The 23,887-nt window shown below is 42.8% G+C and overlaps 1 protein-coding gene across 1 annotated transcript in view; it reads left to right on the top strand.

Annotated features, from left to right (window-relative positions):
• The first annotated feature begins 584 nt into the window (after positions 1–584).
• The window catches only part of NYAP2 (neuronal tyrosine-phosphorylated phosphoinositide-3-kinase adaptor 2), a 136,172-nt gene continuing 112,869 nt past the window's right edge, over positions 585–23,887 (top strand). The window contains exon 1 of the mRNA XM_035133461.2: positions 585–790. Coding sequence (XP_034989352.2) covers positions 585–790 — 206 coding nt within the window. The remainder of the gene's footprint in view (positions 791–23,887) is intronic.

The raw sequence follows: 23,887 nt of genomic DNA, 5'->3' as shown, positions 1-23,887 counted from the left end.
TGCACGTATGGATCTAGTGCAAACACATCCCTGGCAGCCAAGATCCATGCATTAATCCTCCTGCAAAACCATGAAAAACAGTGTCAGGCAAAATTAATGTGCCTAAGGTGACAACAAAAAAGCCATGCTTGCTCTAAATTTAGGTCTACTTCAAAAATATCTGAAAAGCAAATTTTGAAATCCAAAGTAGGGCAGTGCAAAAAAGTGAGCAGGTCTTTGAGGTTGTCATTACTCTTCATCAGGCTGAATGTTAAACAAAGTAATTTGTTCCTGGTCTTAAGATGAAGCATTGGAGGAGATAGCAGACTGAAGTAGGCTATGTTCACCTAGTTGCTAGGAAGGTTTCGTATTTCAACTAGGACTCCCGGGATGAAAAGAAACACAGTGGCTGATCACCCGTTTTTTTAAAAAATATAAAATTCAGCAGTCACCCAGATCTTTCTTCAGGTTTAAGTAAAATGACATTGGAGAAAGTTGATCTTAAAAATAGCTAGAAAGCAAAAAATGATTTATCTGTATGGACTTCTTTTCCCTCTTTGTCAACCTACAGGAAGTATTTTCCTCCATTTATTGTCTCCAACAAGATGATGAGTTCTAATCAGGAGGAAGTCACTTTGGGCACTTTCCTCCAGTATATTGAAGATATGGGCATGAAGGCCTATGATGGTTTGGTTATACAGAATGCATCTGACATTGCTCGAGAGAACGATCGGATGAGGAATGAAACGAACCTGGCTTACTTGAAAGAAAAGAATGAAAAACGTCGGAAACAAGAAGAAGCAATAAAACGGTAACTATATGGTTTTTGTTAAAAATCAGGGTTGATTGAGAAAGAGTAAACAGGTCCCTTCAAAACCTGAAATGTTGGTTACAGATTAAAAGATTGTCTCCACTTGTTGAGGGTTGACATGGCTATTTCAAGGAAGTGATGTTGGTTTTGGAGGTCGATGAGACTGGTAGCCTAATGGAACAGCGATAGCTCTGTTACGATATAATGTTATGTTGTTGAAGATAATATATAGTCCACTTCCCGGCAGATTGTCCAAGCTGTGTTACCCGTCCCATTGCATGACATGGGAGAAAGGAAGAGGGGATCCTGTCCCTCACTGCACTGCCTTCAGGAGAGTGGCAGATGAGAACTTGCACATACACCATGGCTTAAAACAGGACCTACCTGACAAGGCTTTCAGCTGCATGTATAAAAAAGAGGGGATCCTTTGGATGGCTATGTCTGAGGGAGTTTGCAAAGACAAGGGTCACTTGTTCTAGCCAGAAATGACAGAAGGAGAACCTGGATTTCAAGCACTGGTTTGCATTCTGGATTTCAGAGTTCGGCTGTTTGAATGTGGATACGAGAACCACAAGTACAGCCATGGATTTCCCCTGTAGCTTCCCATTCTACTGCTTTCACAGCTGCATGAAGCATGCCACTTTAAGAGGTAAACCATGGCTTGCCTCATGAGCTGCAATGGGGAACACAACAGAAAAGGCCTCAGCTTCTCCATACCATATATCTATATCAATGTCTATGTATCATCTATATCTATATATCTTTTAAAAAACTAATCAAATGAATATTGGATTACACTGAATGTATATTTCTTGGAAGAGAGGTGGGGAGAAGGTAGCATTTATATAACAAGTGATAGATAGATGAGAGAGAGAGAGAGAGTTGGAGAGAGTTGTGCTAATGGAATATGTTAATAACAAAACACCAGTGGTTCCTTTCTTTGATTCTATGAGGTAATCATGCATTGTTAAAAGTGTCCAGGAAAAACATATCATGACCATTGAAATAGATCTTTGACTGTTAGTTGTTTACTAAATTGCCACCCTAGTCTTCTCAATCCTAGCAATATTCTAGGGAAGTTTTCACTGAAGGACATCCATGTAGCATGCCAGGATCCAAGAAACAGCTCGCTACACTGTGTAGCCACTAAAGCATTCATTATGTGTTAGCATATGAAGGGGAACAGCAGGAATGACAATGCCAGCTCTGCCCTCTGATGACCATGCTTGCTGTCCTCTGATTCATGGAGGGTGACCTTGGGAAGTGGGAAACTTCCTATACCCACAGAGGCTTCCTGCATGTTTGAGAACCAGAGTGGAGAACTGCAGGCCCAGGAGCCAAATTCAGTCCTCCAAGCCTGTCTGGCACTCAAGATTATCCCCAGACAGTACCCCATTTGCAGCCACACTCTTCACTAGTCCTACTTCACACATCCTCCCCCCCCCCCCGGACTGGAATGTGCTCTTGAATTTTGATAGTGTTTTTTCCTTGCTTGAATGCAGAACAGAGAGGGATGTGTGAGTGGGTGTAGAAACTAGCCTACTCTACAAAGGCAAAGTTTGAATTAATTGTAATGCCCACGTTTGCCTCTGGCCCCACCCACCCCCAGTATGTGGGGGTGCCCAGAAAAGTTGACCAGAAAATAAATGCAGCACCTGGGCTGGAAAAAGTTCTCTAGCCTTGCTCTAGAACCCTGATTTCTCAGGATTCTAAAATGTGCAAGGAGCTCCCATGAGCACAGGGACTACACGCTTCAGAAGAGCCATGAGAACAGTGAAAACAAAAGTGGAGCTGGTGGAGTCAGCCCCACAGCACCCCTCCTTCCTATCCATGATAAATTGGCACCTACTGGCAACATGGTCCATGTGGTTTCAAGTGACTTTTATGTGGCCCTTGTATTATGTGATGTTTTTCCTACGTATGTGGTCGTAGTCAGGTAGTGAATATTCTCAGAATGACAAACAGTAGAACGTGGTTGAAAATGTCATTGCTCCTGTCTATCCAGGAGCAAAAACTGGACCCAGGAGATGTTTCCCCAAAGTGTTTCTTCAGAGGGAATGTGATCCCCATCTTGAATAGGCTGGACATCTCTTCCCAGTTTGGCTTTCCCTTCTACCACTAGTACTTACATCTTGTCTAGATTTGCCATAGATATCACTGGTTGAGAGTTCTGAAGCCATGATATCCAAGCCCACTGATCAAGAATCTTCTTTCAAAGATCAACCCAGATTTTTCATATCCAAGCTATACAATAATTTTATTCCGAAATTGTTTTCATAGATGCAATTATATCCCCAGGCTGTAACTCATTGTATCAGAAACATGGAGATGATATGCAGATCATGCTAATTTTACACTTAAATCATCCACATCCTTCAGGCTTGTGACATATTTCCAAAATGGTCTTTAGTGCTGAAGACTTTGCCCATTATATATATATATATAATATTCCAGTTCTCACATTTACTGGGACTCCAGCCCAGGAAGAAATCTATTCTTTACAAGCACATTGGAGAGATTCACTCACTTGTTTTAATTATACTGAGGACATGTTTTTGAGTGCTTGATAGATTAGAAACAAAACAGTGAAACAGACTATCTATTAATCTCCAGACAGTGCTGTCTGGTGCCCCAGTATCATTGTTTCTTATCCAGCAGCCGTGTGAGAGAAAATTAGAAACCTATTCTTTGGTCGAAGAGAAGAGGAAGAATCTTAGAGAAGGTTTCAGTAGCATTTAGTAGCATTCCACTTAGGAAAAGCAAAAGGTATCTTCCCCTTCACATGCTTGATGGACTTCTATATTTACATATGCATGCTCATCACTTGAGGACTACAGCATCAATAAAGATCTGCAACTGTGAAACAGACATCGCACCTCCACATGTGCATGGGTGTCCTGTCACCTCACTTCACTTGAAGTGCAGTGTTTCAATGGGGTAATTAACGCTCACACACTGTCGGTGCCGGCATTTACCGAGCGATGTCCATGCATATATGAATTAGCCTTCAGTTGGTGAATTGAAGCGTGTGGTTTCCACAGATGGGCTTGCAACTGGTTGGTGAGCTTAGAGAGATACAAGTGATTATTTGTGAGTTGGATCCGAGCCCATGTTGACCTGATGAAGGCCAAGTAGGGTGGGGAAAATAATATGATGGCCTCCAAGTTCCAAGCGCAGATGAATGCCACTGATTTGCTAGATTTATCTCTGTCTGTTTTCCAACTGGAGTATGATACTGAGATGGTGCTTGTTTATAGCGTGGTTGAGCGGAGTGCCTTGGATAGGTCTGGAGCGTCATCACATCTGAAGCAGCAAGGCATTTGAAAGTGCTGGCCGGACACCTTTTGAGCTCTGCTGCAGCCAGCAAAAAAACCACTCCAAAAATATGGAGACAATATTGCTCTTTTATATGGAGTTTTAGAAGGATAATATAGGACTTGGTATTTTTTCACAGACTGGCTCCTCTAATGCATTGGTAGGCAAACTAAGGCCCGGGGGCCAGATCCGGCCCAATCCCCTTCTAAATCCGGCCCACGGAGGGTCCGGGAATCAGTGTGTTTTTACATGAGTAGAATGTGTCCTTTTCTTTAAAATGCATCTATGGGTTATTTGTGGGGCATAGGAAATTGTTCTTTTTTCTTTCTTTCTGTAAGGGGGAAGGAGTATAGAGAACCTCCCCCTAACATCAGGAGCAGCTCCTCCCCAAGCAGCCATGGAAGCGCAGGGTCTGAAGGGGTGAGTCAGGAAGCGGAGAGGGAGAGCCAGGGCTCCGGCAGCAGGGAAGAGCCCCTGCTCCACAGGCGGGAAGAGAGAGAGACGGAAAGGGGGGAGAGGGAAAAGACGGAGCGTAGACCCTTTCCCCCGGCAGTGGAATTAAGAAGGAGGAGAAAAGGGAGGAAATTCGCTGTCCCCAGGCTCTTATGTTGGTCCAAGGGGCGAAAAGGGGCAGTGCCGGATTCTGACACGGAATGAGAGGACATGAAACCGACAGCTCATCACACTGTAAATAATGTGTACCAATAAAGACTCTGAAAGGCAAGGTTGTGTAGAGTCGTTACTCAGGAGTAGCCGTAATAACCTCTGACACTTTCCCAAAATATACTCCGCCCCCCCCCCCAACAAGGTCTGAGGGACAGTGGACTAGCCCCCTGCTGAAAAAGTTTGCTGAACCCTGCTCTAATGTGTCTTCTTGTGTGTATGTAGGGGGAGAAATACTGATTTTTAAAGTAGAAACACAGGAAGGCTGATATCAGTAGCTGTAGTTCTGGAGAGTGATATGTATTACAGGGTGGTCTATGAATAAGATGGTAGGAAATATTTTCAACAATACATCATTTAATGCCAGACAAATTGCTATGCTTCAGGGCTTCTGATAGATATGTGTGTGTTTTATGTGCTGAACCATACAATAAATGTCTTGTATCTTAAACAGTTGTTAAAAAAATAACTGTTAAAAACGGTTGCAAAAAAATTCTAAGGCAATAAGAAGTATTACATACCTCTTGTGTAAAAAGAAAAAAGACCCCCAAAAAACCCCATTCACATCCATTGTATTGCACATTCTTCCCCTGGAGTAAAATGGAAGTGAGAATGACGCTTTCATGAATAGCAGTGGCATTAAGAATGATTTTGGCAGGATAGTTAATAGCAACAAAACAAAACTCATACCTCATATATCTTTCCTAATAAGTGAGTCTTAAGCTACCGTATTCCTTCTGAGTGTACTGATAAAGTCTTTGTCTCTTACTGGATGGAGTCAGCTGATGAATTTCTGACCTAATTTTAGTATAGCAGTCAGCGATTGTGCAAAGAATACCAGGTTAATGTGGTGATTAAGAGAATGAGATGAAATGATGACACAAACGTTTAGTATGACTGTGACTGTTTTGTGACCATTTTATTATTAGCCTTTTTTAAAAGAAGAAATCATTTCAAAAAACAATGTTATTTTAAAATATAACACAGCATTATTCATCCAACTTTACGATTCTGTGATCTGTGATCATGGATATTGTTAAAGTGCAAGACTGCTCATCACATTTCCTAGGAAGCATGGACCTACTTTCCTTATCATGGGTGGTCTGTGCATTCCTCTAGATGTCTATTGCCCACTGTTAAGAGATCACAGTACACCAATTGCTGGAGGGTTTACTTCTAGATACAAATGTCAGGGAAGCTCAATCAATTCATAGTACTGTAGGAGGGGTGGATATTTTTGGTTTACCTGTAGGCACTCGTGGTTTTAGACCTTTGCCTGCCAGCCCTTTCATAGTTGAAGCAGACATTCCGATAATTCACGTTGCTTTGAATTTAATGTTTCCATGTTTATGCTCTCCTAGCATCATCATCTCATGAAATACTTTTTTAAATGCATGGTAGTAAAACAGTGATGGGGAAACTCAGGCTCAGGGACCACATACCACCTTCTAGGTGCCTCTGTGTAGCCCTCAGTACTCTCCACAGGCCACACCCCTCACTGCTCCTGCCTTGTGCCCCAAATGTTTTTTGCCCGGCTGGCATATATGTCCTTGACCTCTGATAATGCCCCATTCTTGTCTGAATGGAGGATAGAAAGAGTTGTGTGTGGAAACTACTCTACTGTACAAACATAACATTTACATCCATTGCTCTGCCTACTTTTGCCTCGCCCACCACTGACATGAGGTCACCAGAAGGTTAGCCAGAAGTGAATGTAGTACACAGGCTGAAAAGGGTTCCCCATCCCTTCTGAAAAATACCCCCACTCTAAAATAGCTTATATATTAGGATCATTTAATACTGTTATTGGCAATAACAACGAAATCTGAATGAGCTTCTTGAGAATGAATGTGTTGTATGGCTACGGTGGCCAACATTGTTTTTGGCAAGATTGACATAATTCAAGCCCGCTCCAATGCACACTTATTTATTTATTTATTTATTTATTTATTGCATCAGAAGGTGAGGTGCTTTTTTGTATCTCCATAGAGAAAAGGGCAAGAGGCTTAGGGTAGAATCCTATGGTCTTGGGACAGCACCCTTGGGTGGTGTGGATTTTGAACAGGTAGAGCAGGAGGTCTGCTCATGGAGGTCTCCTAGTTGCAGCCAGAGGTACCTCCATGGCCATGATAAGAATACAGAAAGAGTCCTGCTGACCAGACCAAAGAGCCCTCCAATCCAGCATTCTGTTCTCACAGTGGACAACCAGATGCCCACAAGTAGGACCTCTGATTCCCAGCAACTGCTATTCCTTTATATCACTTCCACTGAGCACCTTCCAATTCCAGTGCACTTAATGGTGAAAGTCTTGCACGTCGTCATTTAGATGCAGCTCCAGCCTTAGTCCCATTCTGAGCACTGAAGTGCCACTGCATGCGGCTTTGTTTTGCTCATTCCTGGGAATAAGTAGACAGATGTTGCAAAGGAGGAGGAGCATGTCTGCTGTTTGCATTCTGTGCCAGAGCTAACAGAAATGGGCCAGCCAGGCAAGAGCAGAGCTAAGCTCTTGTAAAGAACAAGTAATTGTAATGAACAGCTGTCATCTCAACCCCTCATGATCTATGGCAAGCCACACACTGAAGACTAACCCTTCAGCAAATGTAAGCACATTTTTTCTTTTTTCTTTCCTTTAAGAAAACAACTCTCTTTCATATTCTTTTATGTATGCATTTATGTGTATGTTTAGCTTAGCTAGAGAGCTGGATCTAAAGCAGAAAAAGGGATGTGGGAGGGGGAGAGAGTGTGTGAAAGGGACAGACAGACAGACATAAGAAGGATCTTGCAGTGCCATCCAATGCTTGTTTACTTTGAAGTAAGTCCAATTGTGTTCAATGGGGCTTACTCAAGGAGAAGTGTAAATAGGCTTTCAGCCCCAGCGTGGGCTGAGTACCTTTGACATCTTTCACGGCTGCATGTGCAGCAAGACTTGATTTATTGCTCATACAAATTTTGTCTTAGCTGACAAAACACAATGCAATATTGGATTAGCAGCTCTCTCCTAAATGTATCTGCTTGGAAATGTGTGTCATTGACTTCAAGGAAGTCTTCCATTGACACAAAGCCCAGAATTCTACAAATGGGCACATTGAAGGGTTTGATGATTATTAACTCATCAAAGATAATTTGATTCCAATAATATTGTGGTAGTGTCGAGAAGACAGCACGATGTTGGCTACCCCTGCCATAGGCCAATAAAACAAAATAGAAAGGCACAGACCACTTTTATATTTTTGAAATTGCTACTGGCTAAGATTGTGCTCAGTGAACTTCATGCTTCAAATATGCTATGGGATTCATGCTTTGTCGATGACAACATGCTGTAGGTCAGTCCTCCAGGAAAACTATCCAACCCTGTGATCTGCCACAGTGGAAAATGTGTTTGGATGGCTTGCAATGACTGCTGCAAGAGTGCAATGTCATAACCTGTGGCTTTCAACTGGTGCTGCAAACGAAGGCTAGATATGAAGCTGGCATTGGTGCTATTGTGCACCAGTGACCAGGTCAAATCAAATGTGTAGCATATAAAAGAAAGGAGGTATGGTGGTGGTGGTGATGATGATGCAAGGACCAGGGATGATTTGGTTGTTTGATTACTCAACATCTCCAATGTGCTCATCTCCAATATTAGTTGATGGTAAGCTTTGATTGTGGACTTGGAGACAGCAAGCATCAGAGTAGAACAAACTGATTTCCTGCTTCTTATTAGTGCAAGGTAGATGCACCCAGTTATGAGTAGCCAAAGTTTCAAGGTGCTAAGGTAATCTAAACACTACGATAGTAAAAAAGCTGGGTATCACTGACAAAGGCAGATATATATCTGGGTCAAGATTATGTGGGTCAATGTCTTATTTAGTTGTTGCATTAATAAACATATGCTTCACATGGAATGTGATGCCAATTTTCCAGGACTGAATAATAGCCAGCTCTAATCAAAGGATTTGTGCCTATGGAAGGATGGAATCATGACGCAAATAGAATTGCTTTTCCCCCCATGATCTTTCTGGATAGTTGACATAGTGACTCCACTGCGTGCACAGTAAATACTGTAATGTACATGCCATTATCTCATGACCTTGCTATAGACAGGTTAATGTGGAGAAAGTGCCATCTACAGCTTTGCTACCCATTGTCAATGAAATGGTTTCAATAGAGATGCCCTCCAAATGCATTACGGCATATTTATAAATAATTGAGGTGAACTAGATAACAAATCCGCCTTTCCAAAAGCTTGCTATCCATATGGCTCCCCATATGCAAGGCAAAGAGAATGGTAACGGCAACAGAAATTTCGTCCCAATTATCATTTTTGAACATAAGAAGGGATCACACACAAAAACCCATTTAGATGGACCATTCAGAAGCCTGACTCTTGTGTTATTCCTTACAATTTTGAAACATCTGTTTTATACTGTTACAAAAGCTGGGTGCCATCCCCACTCTGCTGAATGGTAGTATGATACCAGGGGGTTCCAGGCAGTCACCTGGAGTTTGTGCTCTTTTGGAGAATAGAAGATGCTATGGAGACTGTCATGGCTTTAAGAAAGATTATTTCTTCACATGTGTCCACCTTCAGTCTGCCTGGAGGGAGTCTGGATCTTACAGCATGGTGATTTCAAGTGGGGCTTGTTCCCCACAGCAGTACAGTACTGGAGTCAAAGATGGATCTCAGCCTTTCTTCCCCCCTTCATTTTCCCAGCACACCTTGCTCTAAAGACTCTCTTTTCCTGTCACTTCAAACACACACCCCATCACCATGGCAACCTCTGTGTGCCCAGGCCCAAGATTCCTCTTAGATGGACCATCAACACCTTTTGTCATGTTAATGCCTCTATCCCAGGTGAGACACTATCCTAGCCTGTATTTTTCTACAGGCCTGCAATCTTCCCTTCAGTACTCCCAATAATCAAAATCCTACCATTTATTAATTTCTAAAGTTTAAGCTCCCCACCCCAATCTATATCAATATATCTATTGAAAGAGTAACCTAGATGACCAAGGAGGATAGCATGATCGGGAGGAGGGTTCTGACTGAGTCTGATGTACCAGTTTTGTATGTGCTGTGTTTTGTTTTTGTTTTCAGTATGGAGCAACAATCATATATTCTGCCCTTGCACCTCCTATCTGAAGGACAGCCCCAAAACAAATTCATCCTGTGATCTTCCCAGCCATGCATTTTACTTCATCTAATCCAGAAAGCTGGTAGCCCGATATTTTCCTTTAATACTCCTAAAGCAGAAATGACCTGGTAGAAACTTTGCTGCTGTCCTAGTACCTTTGTATAGAGCAATGCAATTAACACGGAGACATGGGCATTGCAAAATGTTCTTCATCTATCAGTCAGTGTCTAAAAATACACCATAGTTCCAGGGTCAATAGATGTTATTGCTACCTGTTATGAATCACTTTTTGGCCATAGTCCAGTCCTTCAGTGGGTTGATGCTGACATTACTACATGCAGCCTGGCTAAGCTTCTTAGGAGATTGAAGAGGTTGAGCAGGGTAGATAGAACTTTGCTGAGCAGATGTACAAAAAAAGGAGGGGCATATATGGACAGAACTCAATCAAGTGGGGTTCTGATCAAAGTATCGCCTCGCATTCTAGCTTCAGGGAGTTGACCTTTGCAAATTCTGATAAGAACTGACTTGGTTCTTACCACCCAGACAAATGTGTGGAGGAGTAGGATGCAGTTATCCTTCTCAAATAATGTGATGCAGTTCTCAAAGGGGGAAACAATGTACCAGAATGCATATAAAAATATGCATTGAGGATAAAATGTGACAGAAGTGCATATTTTCAAGAAAGAACATTAAAATATATCTTCAAATACAAAACAAAAAATACAGGCAACAGATGAAAGGAAACTAAGAAACCAAAAAAAGTGATAAGATAACTAAAGGTAAAGGGGCCCCTGACCATCAGGTCCAGTCGTGTCCGACTCGGGTTGCGGCGCTCATCTCGCTCTATAGGCCGAGGGAGCCGGCGTTTGTCTGCAGACAGCTTCCGGGTCATGTGGCCAGCATGACAAAGCTGCTTCTAGCGAACCAGAGCAGCACACGGAAATGCCGTTTACCTTCCCGCCAGAGCGGTCCCTATTTATCTACTTGCACTTTGATGTGCTTTCGAACTGCTAGGTGGGCAGGAGCTGGGACCGAGCAACGGGAGCTCACCCCGTTGCAGGGATTCGAACCGCCGACCTTCTGATCAGCAAGCCCTAGACTCTGTGGTTTAACCCACAGTGCCACCTGGGTCCCTCAGATAACTAAATCACCATAAAAGCCTGCTGAAAGGAGCAGGGTCTAAAATCAGCTTTCTATCTGTGATGAATAGGGCTGTCATACATCTGGATTTTCCCATACATTACTGGGATTTCAGAGGGAAAAAATGACATCGGGGGGGGGGGTTCTGGCAGGCAACAGTCCTGGATCTTAGACAAGTCAATTTTAAAAATTGCTCAACAATTTTTGGGGTATCCTGGTTTTTACCTTTTGAAATATGGCAACCCTGGTGGTGAATCTTGTAAATTTCACAAGCAAAGTAACCATCTGATTGCTCCATCATGTGGCCAAATTATCCTTAGTTGCTATAGGAGAGAATATTATTCAGATAACCAATCGACCTTGAATCCAGCTGTCACGTGTAATGAATTTAATGTACAAATATTGCCCCCCAGTGACAGGGCTTAAACCAGGAAGGAGGGTTTTTGAAAGAGGGAATCAAAAACAGACATCAAACATTTTAGTGTTGCAAAACATCTAGGTTCAAGGGTGTGCAGGATAATGTGAACTGAGGGATTTGGGGTCATTTGTTCTTAAAAACCTTTTTAAAGGATAGCAAACATTTCCTAATCCTACACAAATATTTTACCAAAGTAGTTCCCCCACCCCTTCTGAAACACTTAGATGAAATTTAATGGACACAGCCCTTTCTGAAACATACACATTATTAGAAATTATGCCTGCACTTTAATGGACTATTGTAATTTATAATGTTTCAAGATCTTTCTAAAACAGAAAAGCTACTATATACATATACCAGAGAAGCTTTATTATCTATTAAATTAAGTACATTCCCAGAAGGAATTAAATTTTATTGACAGACTCAGACTGAAGAAAGAATCTTGACTGCTGACCAATTACATTCTGAGTTCACTAAAGGGGTTGAATCTCATTAATAAAGGAATACTCTGAGCAAAATGGCACCATCCATTTGTTGCGTGCATCAGCAAAGCCTGCTCTGGTTAGTTTTCTGTGCTGAATGTTGATCTTCTGCCTTCAGAAATGCCATAGTGGTTCTCGACAAACACTTTCATTATTCGTGACTTGTATTGTAAAGGTTAGGGGAAAGGGTGGCATTACCCAAGGGAATGATATTAATGAAAAGGACAGGTGCAAAGGACTATGAACTTCCACAGTCCTCAGCATCTGCCTGCAGTGACACCAGTCCATGAATATACTTCACAACAACAATGAAATTGGTTGCTAATATTTTCTATAGCTGGCAGAACATATTTCATACACACACATGCAAATTCGGGGAATAGTTCAATATTGAGGTGTTGTTAGATTTGTGTTTGTTTTTAGCAAAACGTAAACCAGGGATGTGGAACCTCAGGCACAGGGCCCAAATTTGGCTATCTGGATCTTTGAATGAACAAATGAATCAATCAATCAATCAATCAATCAATTTATTACGGTCACAGACCAGAAATTATCCAGGTCTTTGTATCTGAACTTTGGGACTCTCCCCAAGCCATGCTTCCTTTCCAGGCACCATTCCCTTGGCAAGACCACATCCCTCACTAGCCCTTCTTCAAATGCTTTTGCCTGGTTGGATATAATGCCTTTTGCTTGCATGGATGGAGCTGGGTGGGTGGGCGACCTTCTGATTTTTGTATGTCTGGAATGTAGCCTACAAAACAAAGGTAAGAATCTCATTGCTCTATCCACTTTTCTGCTCTAGCCCCATCCACTATTAGACTGTGGCCCCTGGAAAGCCGCTTTGTTACTTATCTGTTTCCACCTGATGTGTACATGTTTTTATATTTAACAAAAATTCATTAAAAAGTTTGCTTTAAAAAAAAAAAAGTCACCCAGGAGGGAATGTGGACCACAGGCTAGAAAAAGTTGCCCAACCTGATGCATATATTTATTTTATGGAACACTTTAGTTCCAGGGTTTGGTGTTCATAACTTTACAGAAAAGGCAGTGTTGATTTTCTTATATGAAATACGGTCTTAATTCTAAGTGCCTCAAAGAGGTTGAATAAATTCAACATCTAATGGGTTGTATCCGAAGTAGTGTTAAGTAGCTTATTCCATCAGCGAAAGGATCACCCTTGTGCAATGGAAATTGCACCTCCACATACCTTCAAAATCTGTTCTGCCCCCCCCCCATGCTCTGAATGTGGGGAGGGTGTGGGGTGCACACATGGGAAAGAGAGGAGAAAGTTCTGCTGTGTGTAAATCTTTGCCCAATAGCTAAATGGAGCTTCCATGTTTAACAGCATATGGCCAAGATTACTTGAATTACACAGGAGAGTCCTGTGTTTGTCCTGCTGTCTCTCTAGAGCAGACCCTCCAAGTGTCCCTATTTTCCAGGGTTGTCCCTGACTTAGAGAAGCTGTCTCAGCTTCTGATTTGATCACTGAATGTCCCACCTTTCCTTAGGATATCCCTGTTTTCATTGGAGAAATTTTGGAGGGTATGCTAGATGGTATGGGCAAACTAGGAGGTAGAAAAAAAGACTTGGATTTTTTGCAGAGCTATCTTATTCCAGTTATAGGTAAGCTGATGAAAGCATCTGTCTCGGGAACAAGGTGAAGTTGTGGACTGGAGAGCCAAGATGAGGTCAATTCTAGAAGCAGATGAGGTGGAAACTGCAAGGAGAGATGCATGTAGCAAGGCTCAAAGGCATGAGGAGCCGGCAGAAGGGGCGCAAAGTCTAAAGAGCAAAGCAGGAATAGGGAGGGACAAAGCAAGAGTCTGCTTTTGCCCATGTGAGATGTGCAGATGTCTGGCCTCTGGCAGCAGAGAATGGATAAAAAGAGGCCATAATGTTACTGATTATTACTCTTTGTGGGATCACGAAGAGTCGGACACGACTAAACGACTAAACAACAACAACAACAACAACAACAACAACAATGTTACTGATTACCAGCAATTAAGTAGGGTTGGCTAGGCTTAGGGTAAGATGAGTAATCAGACCTGTCCCCTTGCTGTCTGAATCCTTGGCCCTAGTTCAACTGCTAGAGCCTCCATTGGAAGCTGCCTCACAGGGACTCACAATACAGTGAACTGTGAGTTGTTCACATAGTAAATGCTTTGTGTTTACAAAGCTGAAATCTGCAAACAGGAAGTGGAAGTTTGTACAGACAGTGACCATTTTAGGCATGTCCAAATGGTGTGCTATTGACCCGGAAGAAGGAAGAATGGGAGGAGGGCAAAATGGGGTGTAATGCATACCTGCCAAGTTGCTGTCTGAGAAATAAGGGACCGGGTCGGAAGTAGCAGACCGGAAGTAGCGCTGCTGCCATTTTGGAACTGGGCGGAGCATGCTCAGAAGTGACTTTTGATGCTGCTTTGCCCAGTTCCAAAATGGCCGCCTCGCCAGAATAAACCAGGGAAAAACAAAAAAATCCGTTTTTTTCAGCTAAGAACAGCTGGAAAAACGGGGATTTCCCGGAGTATACGGGAGACTTGGCAGCTATGGTGTAATGATGCCAGGGTGGGCTGGAACAGGGTGGGGCATGCTTATACGCACTCAGCCAACATGTGCGGGGGCCAGGAACATAGCCCCCATGCGAAATGGCTGAAAATGGGAGTGACTGGTTGCACAGATTAAAAAAACAGTCAAACTTTGGTGGCTTAAGAGATCTACTCCTGGACTAGAGGGACTTTGCTCTGATTCAGCAGTCAGTTCACACATTCTTAAAAAGCACTTGCAGAATGGAGGCAGATCCACCTGTTTAGTTTAATTTTCATTTTGGCACAACTTAAATTATCAGGGAAACTTCATGTAAGGTGCAGTGTAGCTGGATGAAACATTCTTGTGGGTTGAAATTGCAAATTTCAATACAAAAGCTGAACCTTGTGAAAATTTGGCTCACAAATAAAACTTAAGTGGTAAATGCATACCGTATATAGAAACATTATATGTTGCCCTTCCTCTTTTGGCGTATTGGACTTTCTGATTATAGAGGGATTATTTCCTTCCCATCCACACCAAAGCTGACAAATAACTCTGCTAGTAACTGAACCAGGGCTAGTCAACATACTGCTCTCCAGCTATTGGACTACAACTCTCATCAGCTCAGCCATCAGGGTCAGTGTTAGGGATGCTGGAAGTTGGAGCCCATCAATGTTTTGAAGGGACCATGTTTGCTACCCATGAACTAAGCTGACCTATCTCAAACTATCAGCAGTGCCCGGCCATATCAGATTACAGAGTTTTAATATGAATATTTCCAATAGTTTGTAGAAATATTTCAGTATCCTGGTAATCCAATCAAACAAGCTATCATCTAACTGAGATTATACTTGCCTATCCATATATAGATATATATCTTATTGCAAATGCCTCAGATAAAAATTCTGTCCTAAAGTTCATCTTTTTACTGAAATACAACATCTGCCAAGGGGTATTTACCTGTCGCCAGTCAAGTAGATGTATGAAATGATATGAAAATATTAATGTTGCTCCCCACCCCCAATTTTTTTTTTTTTTTACTGGATTACCTTTCCGTATGATTGGACTGGCAAACCATAGATTGTAAAAGTGGCGTAAAAAATAACTGTAAAATGTATTACTTCACAAAGTGGCCTTTTCCATCAAATGCTTTTCTGTTCTAATTTGACTTGAGATCCCAAGTGAAGTAATTTGAAAGTGTCAACGCAATTCCCTCTGGAAAGTTACCCTCAGATTAAAAATAATCTAATTTTAAAATTTAGTGTCGAGAGTGATTTTCTCCGCTGAATCTATTAACAAAGGCAGGATCATTTGTGTCACACACATGAGTAAGGCATATTGAGTCAGGGAAGGTGCTAATTGCTCGTGAGTAGTGAGTAGTGAGTAGGACCCAGGTGGCGCTGTGGTTAAACCACAGAGCCTAGGGCTTGCTGATCAGAAGGTTGGCGGTTCGAATCCCTGTAACGGGGTGAGCTCCCGTTGCTTGGTCCCAGCTCCTGCCAACCTAGCAGTTCGAAAGCATGTCAAAGTGCAAGTAGATAAATAGGAACCGCTACAGCGGGAAGGTAAACGGCATTTCCATGTGCTGCTCTGGTTTGCCAGAAGCGGCTTTGTCATGCTGGCCACATGACCTGGAAGCTATACGCCGGCTCCCTTGGCCAATAATGCGAGATGAGCGCGCAACCCCAGAGTCGGTCACGACTGGACCTAATGGTCAGGGGTCCCTTTACCTTTACCTTTAGTGCTTTCTTAGCAGCTAGAGGATAGGGCACCCTCCCTCCAATGAATCATCTACCCGTTGCAGAGGAATTGTGCAGCTGGGAAGGTGACATGCAGCTTTTTTTTCATGCTGCTTCACCATAGAATCATAGATTTGTAGAGTTGGAAGGGACCCCAACTGTCATCTAGACCAACCTCCTGCAATACATTGGTGACTGGCCCAAAGTAAAAGCTGCAGGTCTTCTCCCAAAAGTGTCCCTTGCTCTGAAGATTTTCCCTGTAATGATTCTGAACTTTTTGGCTGCCTAGTGGGATGGAGCATTTTCACTGGGCTCAACTACTCTGGCCAACATTGGAGGGAGTTGGCCTTGGCCCAAAGGATGACCCCCCAGAAGCTGATTAAGGACAGCAGCAGGGAAGGTGAACTCAGGGTGCCACAGTCCAGGGCTTTGAGCCAAGGCCACCCCCACCCCCACCCCATGTTCATAGTTCTGAGCTGCAGCTTAATTTGCCGAAACATTTGGACTGGTAATGAATGAAAAAGCTTCCACTCCTCCAAATATTACAATTCTCATTCAAGCTGAAATCTTGATAATAGCAATCTAGAAATACATTTAATGAACAAAACAAAGCTAATATGTAGCATCCAAAGGTTCTGTAGCATATGAGTGGAAAGAACTTCCACTTGTACAGGGTAGTGACTGTGGGTTTTGCTGTTCTCGCCACTCACTGCAGTACTCCCCCCCCCCAAAAAAAACTGAGTGTGGGGGTAACCTTGATGATGATGATGATGATGATGATGATGATATATTATTTATACCCTGCCCATCTGGCTGGGTTTCCCCAGCCACTCTGGGCGGCTCCCAACAGAATATTTAAAATAGAATCAAACATTAAAAGCTTCCCTAAACCTCTTGAGCAGGCTTCCTCAACCTTGGCCCTCCAGATGTTTTGAGACTACAATTCCCAACCTCCCTGACCACTGGTCTTGCTAGCTAGGGATCATGGGAGTTGTAGGCCAAAAACATCTGGAGGGCCGAGGTTGAGGAAGCCTGCTCTTGAGCAGCATGGAGGCTGTAGTCCAATAGGGAGGATTGGTGACAATTGTGGGAGCTCTGCTTGCACAAAACCCCTTGGGATATAAGCCATGGGGTCTGTTTCAGTGCTGGCTGAATTCTGACAATTCAACAAAACCAGGTTGTACAGAAGGATCAAAAAACACTATAGACTCACTCTCTGACTTTGCAAGCTGGCAGGGCCTAAATCTTTGAAAGTGTGGAAGCAGACATTTGCACACAGAATCAGACAAGCAGGGATGTAGAAGGCAACTCTGATGCTACAATTTCATAAACAGAGTCACTCTCGTTTTTGAAATATACGTATTCCGTGCATTTGGGGAAGGGCAATGCAAGTCCTTTGTTAGTTTTTTAAAAAAATCTTGCTACATGTGGAAGGTGATTCACTACAATGTACCATTGAGGTGGCCCTGAAGCTTCATGAATCTTCAGGTATCTTTGAAATTGCAGCTGTGTAAAACACAGATGGCATTGGAAGACACATGTGACCTTTGGCAGAAATGAGATGATGGCAACCCTCCATTTAAAAATATTGACAGTTACATGGTGTGCAGCAAATTAATATCATTTAATCCTTTCCTTATATAGGACATCTCTCCCCAGTAGATTCTGTGCTAGCTGAGGGCACTTTCATTTATTAAGTTGAGATCACATGCTTGGAGCCATTAAGCAAATTGCTAAGTACAGCCTTTCCTTGAATGCCAGGGCAAATGCAGTATTTCATACCTTCTGCTAAAACCACATTGTAATTTAATTTCTGAAACATGCTTTTAATTGAATATCAGGGGATGTATATTGAGCATTGCAGTGGGTTGTTCAAAAATAGAGTGCTTTAAAGGGAGCAAACCTATTGCACTATTTGATGCAAATGTTGTTTTCTTCATCCAAATGCTATTCCAGAATAGGAGCACTGCGTTCAAATGCTAATGGCAGAAACTATGGCTCTGGAGTAATTCCTTTCCTATATTTAGCCTTATTCACCAGGTAGCCCAGTAAGGACAACATCAACACTGATGATTGCTCTTAAGTTTAAAAAATTCCTTCCAGCAGCACCTTAGAGACCAACTAAGTTTGTCATTGGTATGAGCTTTCATGTGCATGCACACGAAAGCTCATACCAATGACAAACTTAGTTGGTCTCTAAGGTGCTGCTGGAAGGAATTTTTTTTTATTTTGTTTCAACTATGTCAGACCAACACGGCTACCTACCTGCTCTTAAGTTGTTGCTGTCCTTAAAAAGAGGAAGGCTATAAATCCATATTATAGGTTTTATAGCAAGGATGCGGAACCTGTGGTCCTTCAGATGTTATTATCCCATCAGCTGAGCCTGACAGGAGTCACACAACATCTGGAACCCCACAGGTTGGCCATCCTTGATTTGTATATATGGGATATTATAGAAAAGCAAACTAAATGAGTTAAGACTCTACTTCCTGAACTTGACTTCCCTCCCATGGAATCCAGTCAACATCAGGAGTCCTGTTTTGTATCTCTCTCTTATTGGTTTACAGATCCAGGCACTCTAGAGGAAGATGATTTTCTAGATCCATTTCAATTGGGGTTTAGGCCCAGTTTTGAAACTGCTTTGATTGTCCAGTATGATGACCTCCATCAGGAGAGTGATGGGGAAATGTGTCCCTGTTAATTCTCCTTGACCTCTCAGTGGCTTTCACTACCATCAGCCGTCGTATCCTTCTGGAGTGGCTATCTGAATTGGGGGTGGGTGGCACCACTTTGTGGTGGATCCAGTCCTACTTAGAAGAGGTTTTTTTCCCAGAAGGAGATGCTTGGGGAGTGCTCTTTGGTCCCATGGGACCTTCTCTGTGGGGTTCCTCAGGGTTTGATTTTATCCCCCCCCCATGCTGTTTAAAATCTACATGAAACTGATGATTGGGGGTCATCTGGAGCTTTGGGGTACCTCGTCAGCAATACGCTGATGACACATAGCTCTACTTACAATAATAATTATATATTTGTACCCTGCCCATCTGACTGGGTCGCCCCAGCCGCTCAGGGTGGCTTCCAGCATATACAGAACCATAATATAACATCAGACATTAAAAATGTCCCTATTCTGGGTTGCCTTCAGATGTCTTCCAAAGGTTATACAGTTACTTATTAAGTATGCATACAACTGAGCATGCATACACTTACAAAGGGAAGAGGTTTCAGTGCAATATTGGACTGAGTGGAAGTTCAGCTTTATTTCTGTTAATTCAATTATATATACAGAAAAGGGAAGCATTTGGACTTTGTTTTTAATTTACAGCAGCTATACTTGACCTCCTAAGTTACAGACAAGAAATTATGTAGAAAAATGTGCTGCATCAACAAAAAGAGGCAGGGCAGCAGAGCTGGCACAGAACCAAAAAGGTGTGAAGACCATGCTGGTTTAATGAATGAAGCACAATCAATTATTTGGCCTTTCTTGTCAGTTCCCGTGCCACAGCTTAAGCTCCCCTGTTACATCAAGAGAGCCCATTTTGAAAAGTGCTTGCATGCTGGAATTAATGACTCCTGTGATTTGCGATGCAGCATTTGAACTTCAGGAAAAGCTTCCTTTCGATTTTCAATTCAAATCAATGAGACTTTCATCTCTATTTCTCTAGCAATCACATTTACTTGCAAATGTCATTGAATATAAAGTTATCGGTTTGAAACGTGTGTGTGTGTGTGTGTGTTTGTTAAGGATCCAAAGAGAAAAAAGAGCACTTGCATGCTTCATAAATGAGGTTGTAGGTGAGCTTTGGTACCCACAAGGTCATTTAAAGAGAAATGGCATCCTTAGGATACCGGGGTAGATCTCAAAACAGAAATCAGGAATTGCTGTCTCTTATTTTGTAGGACAAAATGAAATGAGCTAATGTATATGTATAAATTACAACCAGTGATTTGTTGAGGTGTTGCTTTAAAACATCCTGCAAATCATCAGGCTGTTGATGATGCAGTAGAGACAGTTTCCACTGTGAGAACACAATTGTTTCTCAGCTATATTAGCCGCCATCTTTCAACAGAGGAATGATCACACACACACACAACCTGTGGCCATGATCCAGAAGATAGTTGGCATGCCTACATCTGTCTGAAAGCAGAATAACCACTTAATACTTATCAGGGCCAGCCCGAAACCTTCTGGCATCTGAGGCAAGACATGCCACCAACACAGCCCCATAGATCTGGGCCCATGCCCTAGCAGGGTAAGAGGAGACCAGCAGCAACACAGATTCTCTATGGGAGCAACTCCTTTTCACCAAGAATAGAGGTGAAAAAGAGGGCATTGCATGAGGCTCTCCTCAACTTTTGGCTGCATCTTCAGTTTCCCTGAGTTGAAAGCAGCTGCCACCATGGCTGCCTTGGGATCTCCCGCCCGCTGTGGAACATGCTGCCTGAAGCAGGTCACCTCAGGATATGTCATTGGTGCGCTGGCCATGCCAGGGCAGCAAGCCAGCCTATGGGCTGCAGGGCAGACCACATGGCTCACATTTCTAGCCACTTTCCACCCCTCAGAATTTGCTGCCTGAGGCAGCTGCCTCACTCTGCCTCACAGTAGGGCCAACCCAGGCACATACGTCCTGATGATTCCACTGAAGCTTGAACCCCTGGCCAAGCCAGGATTGCCAGCACAATGCTCTCATTGGCACTGTACCTCTGCAGAATACATGTGCTTGTTTGAAAGTGCCAGCATTCCCTTTCCACAATTTTGCCGGAAAGCTAACGCATGCACACATGCCGAGGCAGGCCTGAGACCTAAGGCTGTTAGCTCAAGGGATTTGGTGTTCCTAGCTTTCTGTGGATTGCATCACATAACAGTCAGTGTTAAGTTTGCTGTAAGAAACAGGACAAAGTGCCTGTTTTAAAAGCATATCAAATGGGCTTCAAAAAGAGATTGGACAGATTCATGGAGGGTGGGCTTATCAATGGCCATTTGCTGAATGGAGATGACATGTTCAGGGACAGTAAAGCTCTTGAGTATCAGTTCCTAAGGAGGAACCTTAAGAGAAGGGCTCCATTGGTGGGCTTCTTTCAAAATAACTGGCTGGACCTTTGCTCTTATTGAATAGGACTTTTCATTTGCACTTGAAATTATTATCTTTTAGTCAAGACACACCTTCTCAAACGCCTTCCTGCTAAGATAGTAAAAAAGTTAGAAGTGCATCACCCAAAAGGTAAATGGCAGAGGGCATGAAGTTGCATGAAATTTGTGTATGTTGATTTATGATAGGCAGATGCAAAATATAGAATTAATTGCTATAGTTTAAATAGAAATACAGTACATCTCCCCATAATGGGGAAGACTGTGGTCTGTGTGCTTGTTTAGTCTGTTGTCCAGGAGCTAACGGCTGGTGGGCAACTTCAGAGCTCCTTCTCTTCCTTCTTAGGGTTCTTTGGCCAATACCCCACCCACTAAGACGTTCCCATCAGCACAAGGATTTCCACTTGCCATGATGGGACTTTCCTTTCTCTACTGCCCAAGCACCCTCCCCAAATCTTCTCCGCAGGGTTGATAGAGCCCCTAGAACAGATTTAGGAGAGGGTGCAGGGAGGAGGAGGGAGGGAAAGTCCCACTACTCAATCACAAAACTTTGTGCTGACTGAACGATTGCCTTACCACTACACAGGATTCCACTCACTGTCCATAAACCACACTTGACAGCTCTTGGGAAGGCTTATAGAGGATTGGCCACTATAAAAAAAGATCATCCCACTTCCCAGTGGCATTGCCACAGTCCTCACCACTTCCCATGCCACTGTTGGTACCCCGCTTGTGCCCTCCCTGTATCTTCCAGGAAACTGCCCCCCACCCACTTTGAGGACTTTTCTTTCAAAATTGTCTTGTAGTGCTGATATAACCATACTCTGTGTCTCGCCATGTGTATTTAGAAATGCATTTAAGTGCTAGCATTTATCAGCATCTTAATGAGCGCCATGGCATAGTACTTAGCTTTTACTTTAGGGGAAGGCACAGGTAAAATGAATCACCTTGTTGATTTAAAGTGCATTGTAAATGTTCAAGCTTGTATCACATGCGCGGGCCTTTAAAGGATAAAACGGCACTTATTCATGAGTGGATTTATGACAGGGGGGGGGTGTATTTTCCTCATGAAAGGTTTATGGTTTGTTTACACTACCATGAGACCCTGCCTTATTCCAGAGATTGTAAAATGCCTATCCTAAATCAACAACCTTGAGGTGTTCTAGGCAGCTCCCACCCGGTGTTTTAGTTACATATTCACATTCATGTTCTTGGGTCACACCTTGAATGTAAGGCAGAACAGGCCTGAATCTGCCACTGAGGGCGCCAATCCTGGCTCCTTGATAAGTGTCTTTTTCATTTCATTTCACTTATTTTTATGCTAATATCCCACTTTTCCTATGAGGAGTTCACGGTGGCCACATGCCCACTTCTACCTCAACCAGGCCATGAGGTACCGGTAGGTTAGGCAGAGAAAGAGAGAGAGAGAGAGACTCTGATTCCACCCGCTGATCTTCATGACTGAATAGGGATTTGAACCTTGATCCTAGTCCAGCACAACACCCTAATGTTCTGTTTACGTTTCCATATTTTAGATGTTCATATTTGAGATATACTTGTTGGTTATATCATGAACACTATGAATGGATGGTTTCCTCCTCCTCCCTCTTTCCTCCTCCTTATCTCCAGAGGATCAGATACATGGAACCTGGGCACTCCTGACAGAGGGAAAGGATTCCCTAGTGCCACACATTAATGCCCGCTGAGCACAAGGCAAATTCTTTTATTCTCCCAGACCCTTTGATAACTTTAACATGACCGCCTTTTATTATATTTTATCATCATTTTTAGTACGGTCTATGCTGCTGCTCGATGATGATTGGTTAATTCTTCAGGATGGTTTGGGCTTACCTTTTAAAAGGAGCTGTGTTTAGCTTTCCTTGATTCATTTAGGCTGGTTTGGCATGGATTTGTATATTCTGACATTGTTTGAAAAATTGCTGTGATAAATTTACTGTACGTCACTATATGATGAGGTGACCAATAAATATAAAATAATAAATAAACAAATCCTGGCCTCATTTTGATGGAGCGCTAGAACAGGATATAGCAGGCTTCCTCAACCTCGGCCCTCCAGATGTTTTGAGACTACAATTCCCATCATCCCTGACCACTGGTCCTGCTAACTAAGGATCATGGAGATTGAGAAAGCCTAGGATATAGCATGATGAGTATAAGTTGCAGCGAGCCCTGGGCTTGCACCTTCTGAGCTCCTCTCTCTTCCTGCTTGTTTGTGAGGAAGAGATTAGAAGCATCTGCTTCCATTTTAGATTAATCACAGTTTCACAAGTCGCCCACACCTTGCACTGTAGTTAAGCCAGCTTCTCATCCCGCGGTGGTGGAGAGTCTGTCTGCTCCCATAATGAGCAAATAAAGTCTGCTGTAGTTTGAGGTTAAAAAAACCAAAGAGTGCAAAAGATGCTGTGCCCTCATTTCCCCTTTTCCATTTAAGTTAGGTTGGGGAAGAAAAAAACTTTACTGCAGAAGGAAGTTAGCTGAAATTCTAATTAAACCCATCTTTTTGATGGGTCCATCAGAAGCAACAAAGCTGCAACCACACTGGCCCATTCTGCGAATAATCATCTTTCTAACTTGCACTGATAGA

This window comes from Zootoca vivipara, chromosome 5, assembly GCF_963506605.1.
Source record: "Zootoca vivipara chromosome 5, rZooViv1.1, whole genome shotgun sequence".
In the NCBI taxonomy this organism is placed as follows: Eukaryota; Metazoa; Chordata; class Lepidosauria; order Squamata; family Lacertidae; genus Zootoca; species Zootoca vivipara.
This window is presented reverse-complemented; position numbering and strand designations above follow the sequence as displayed.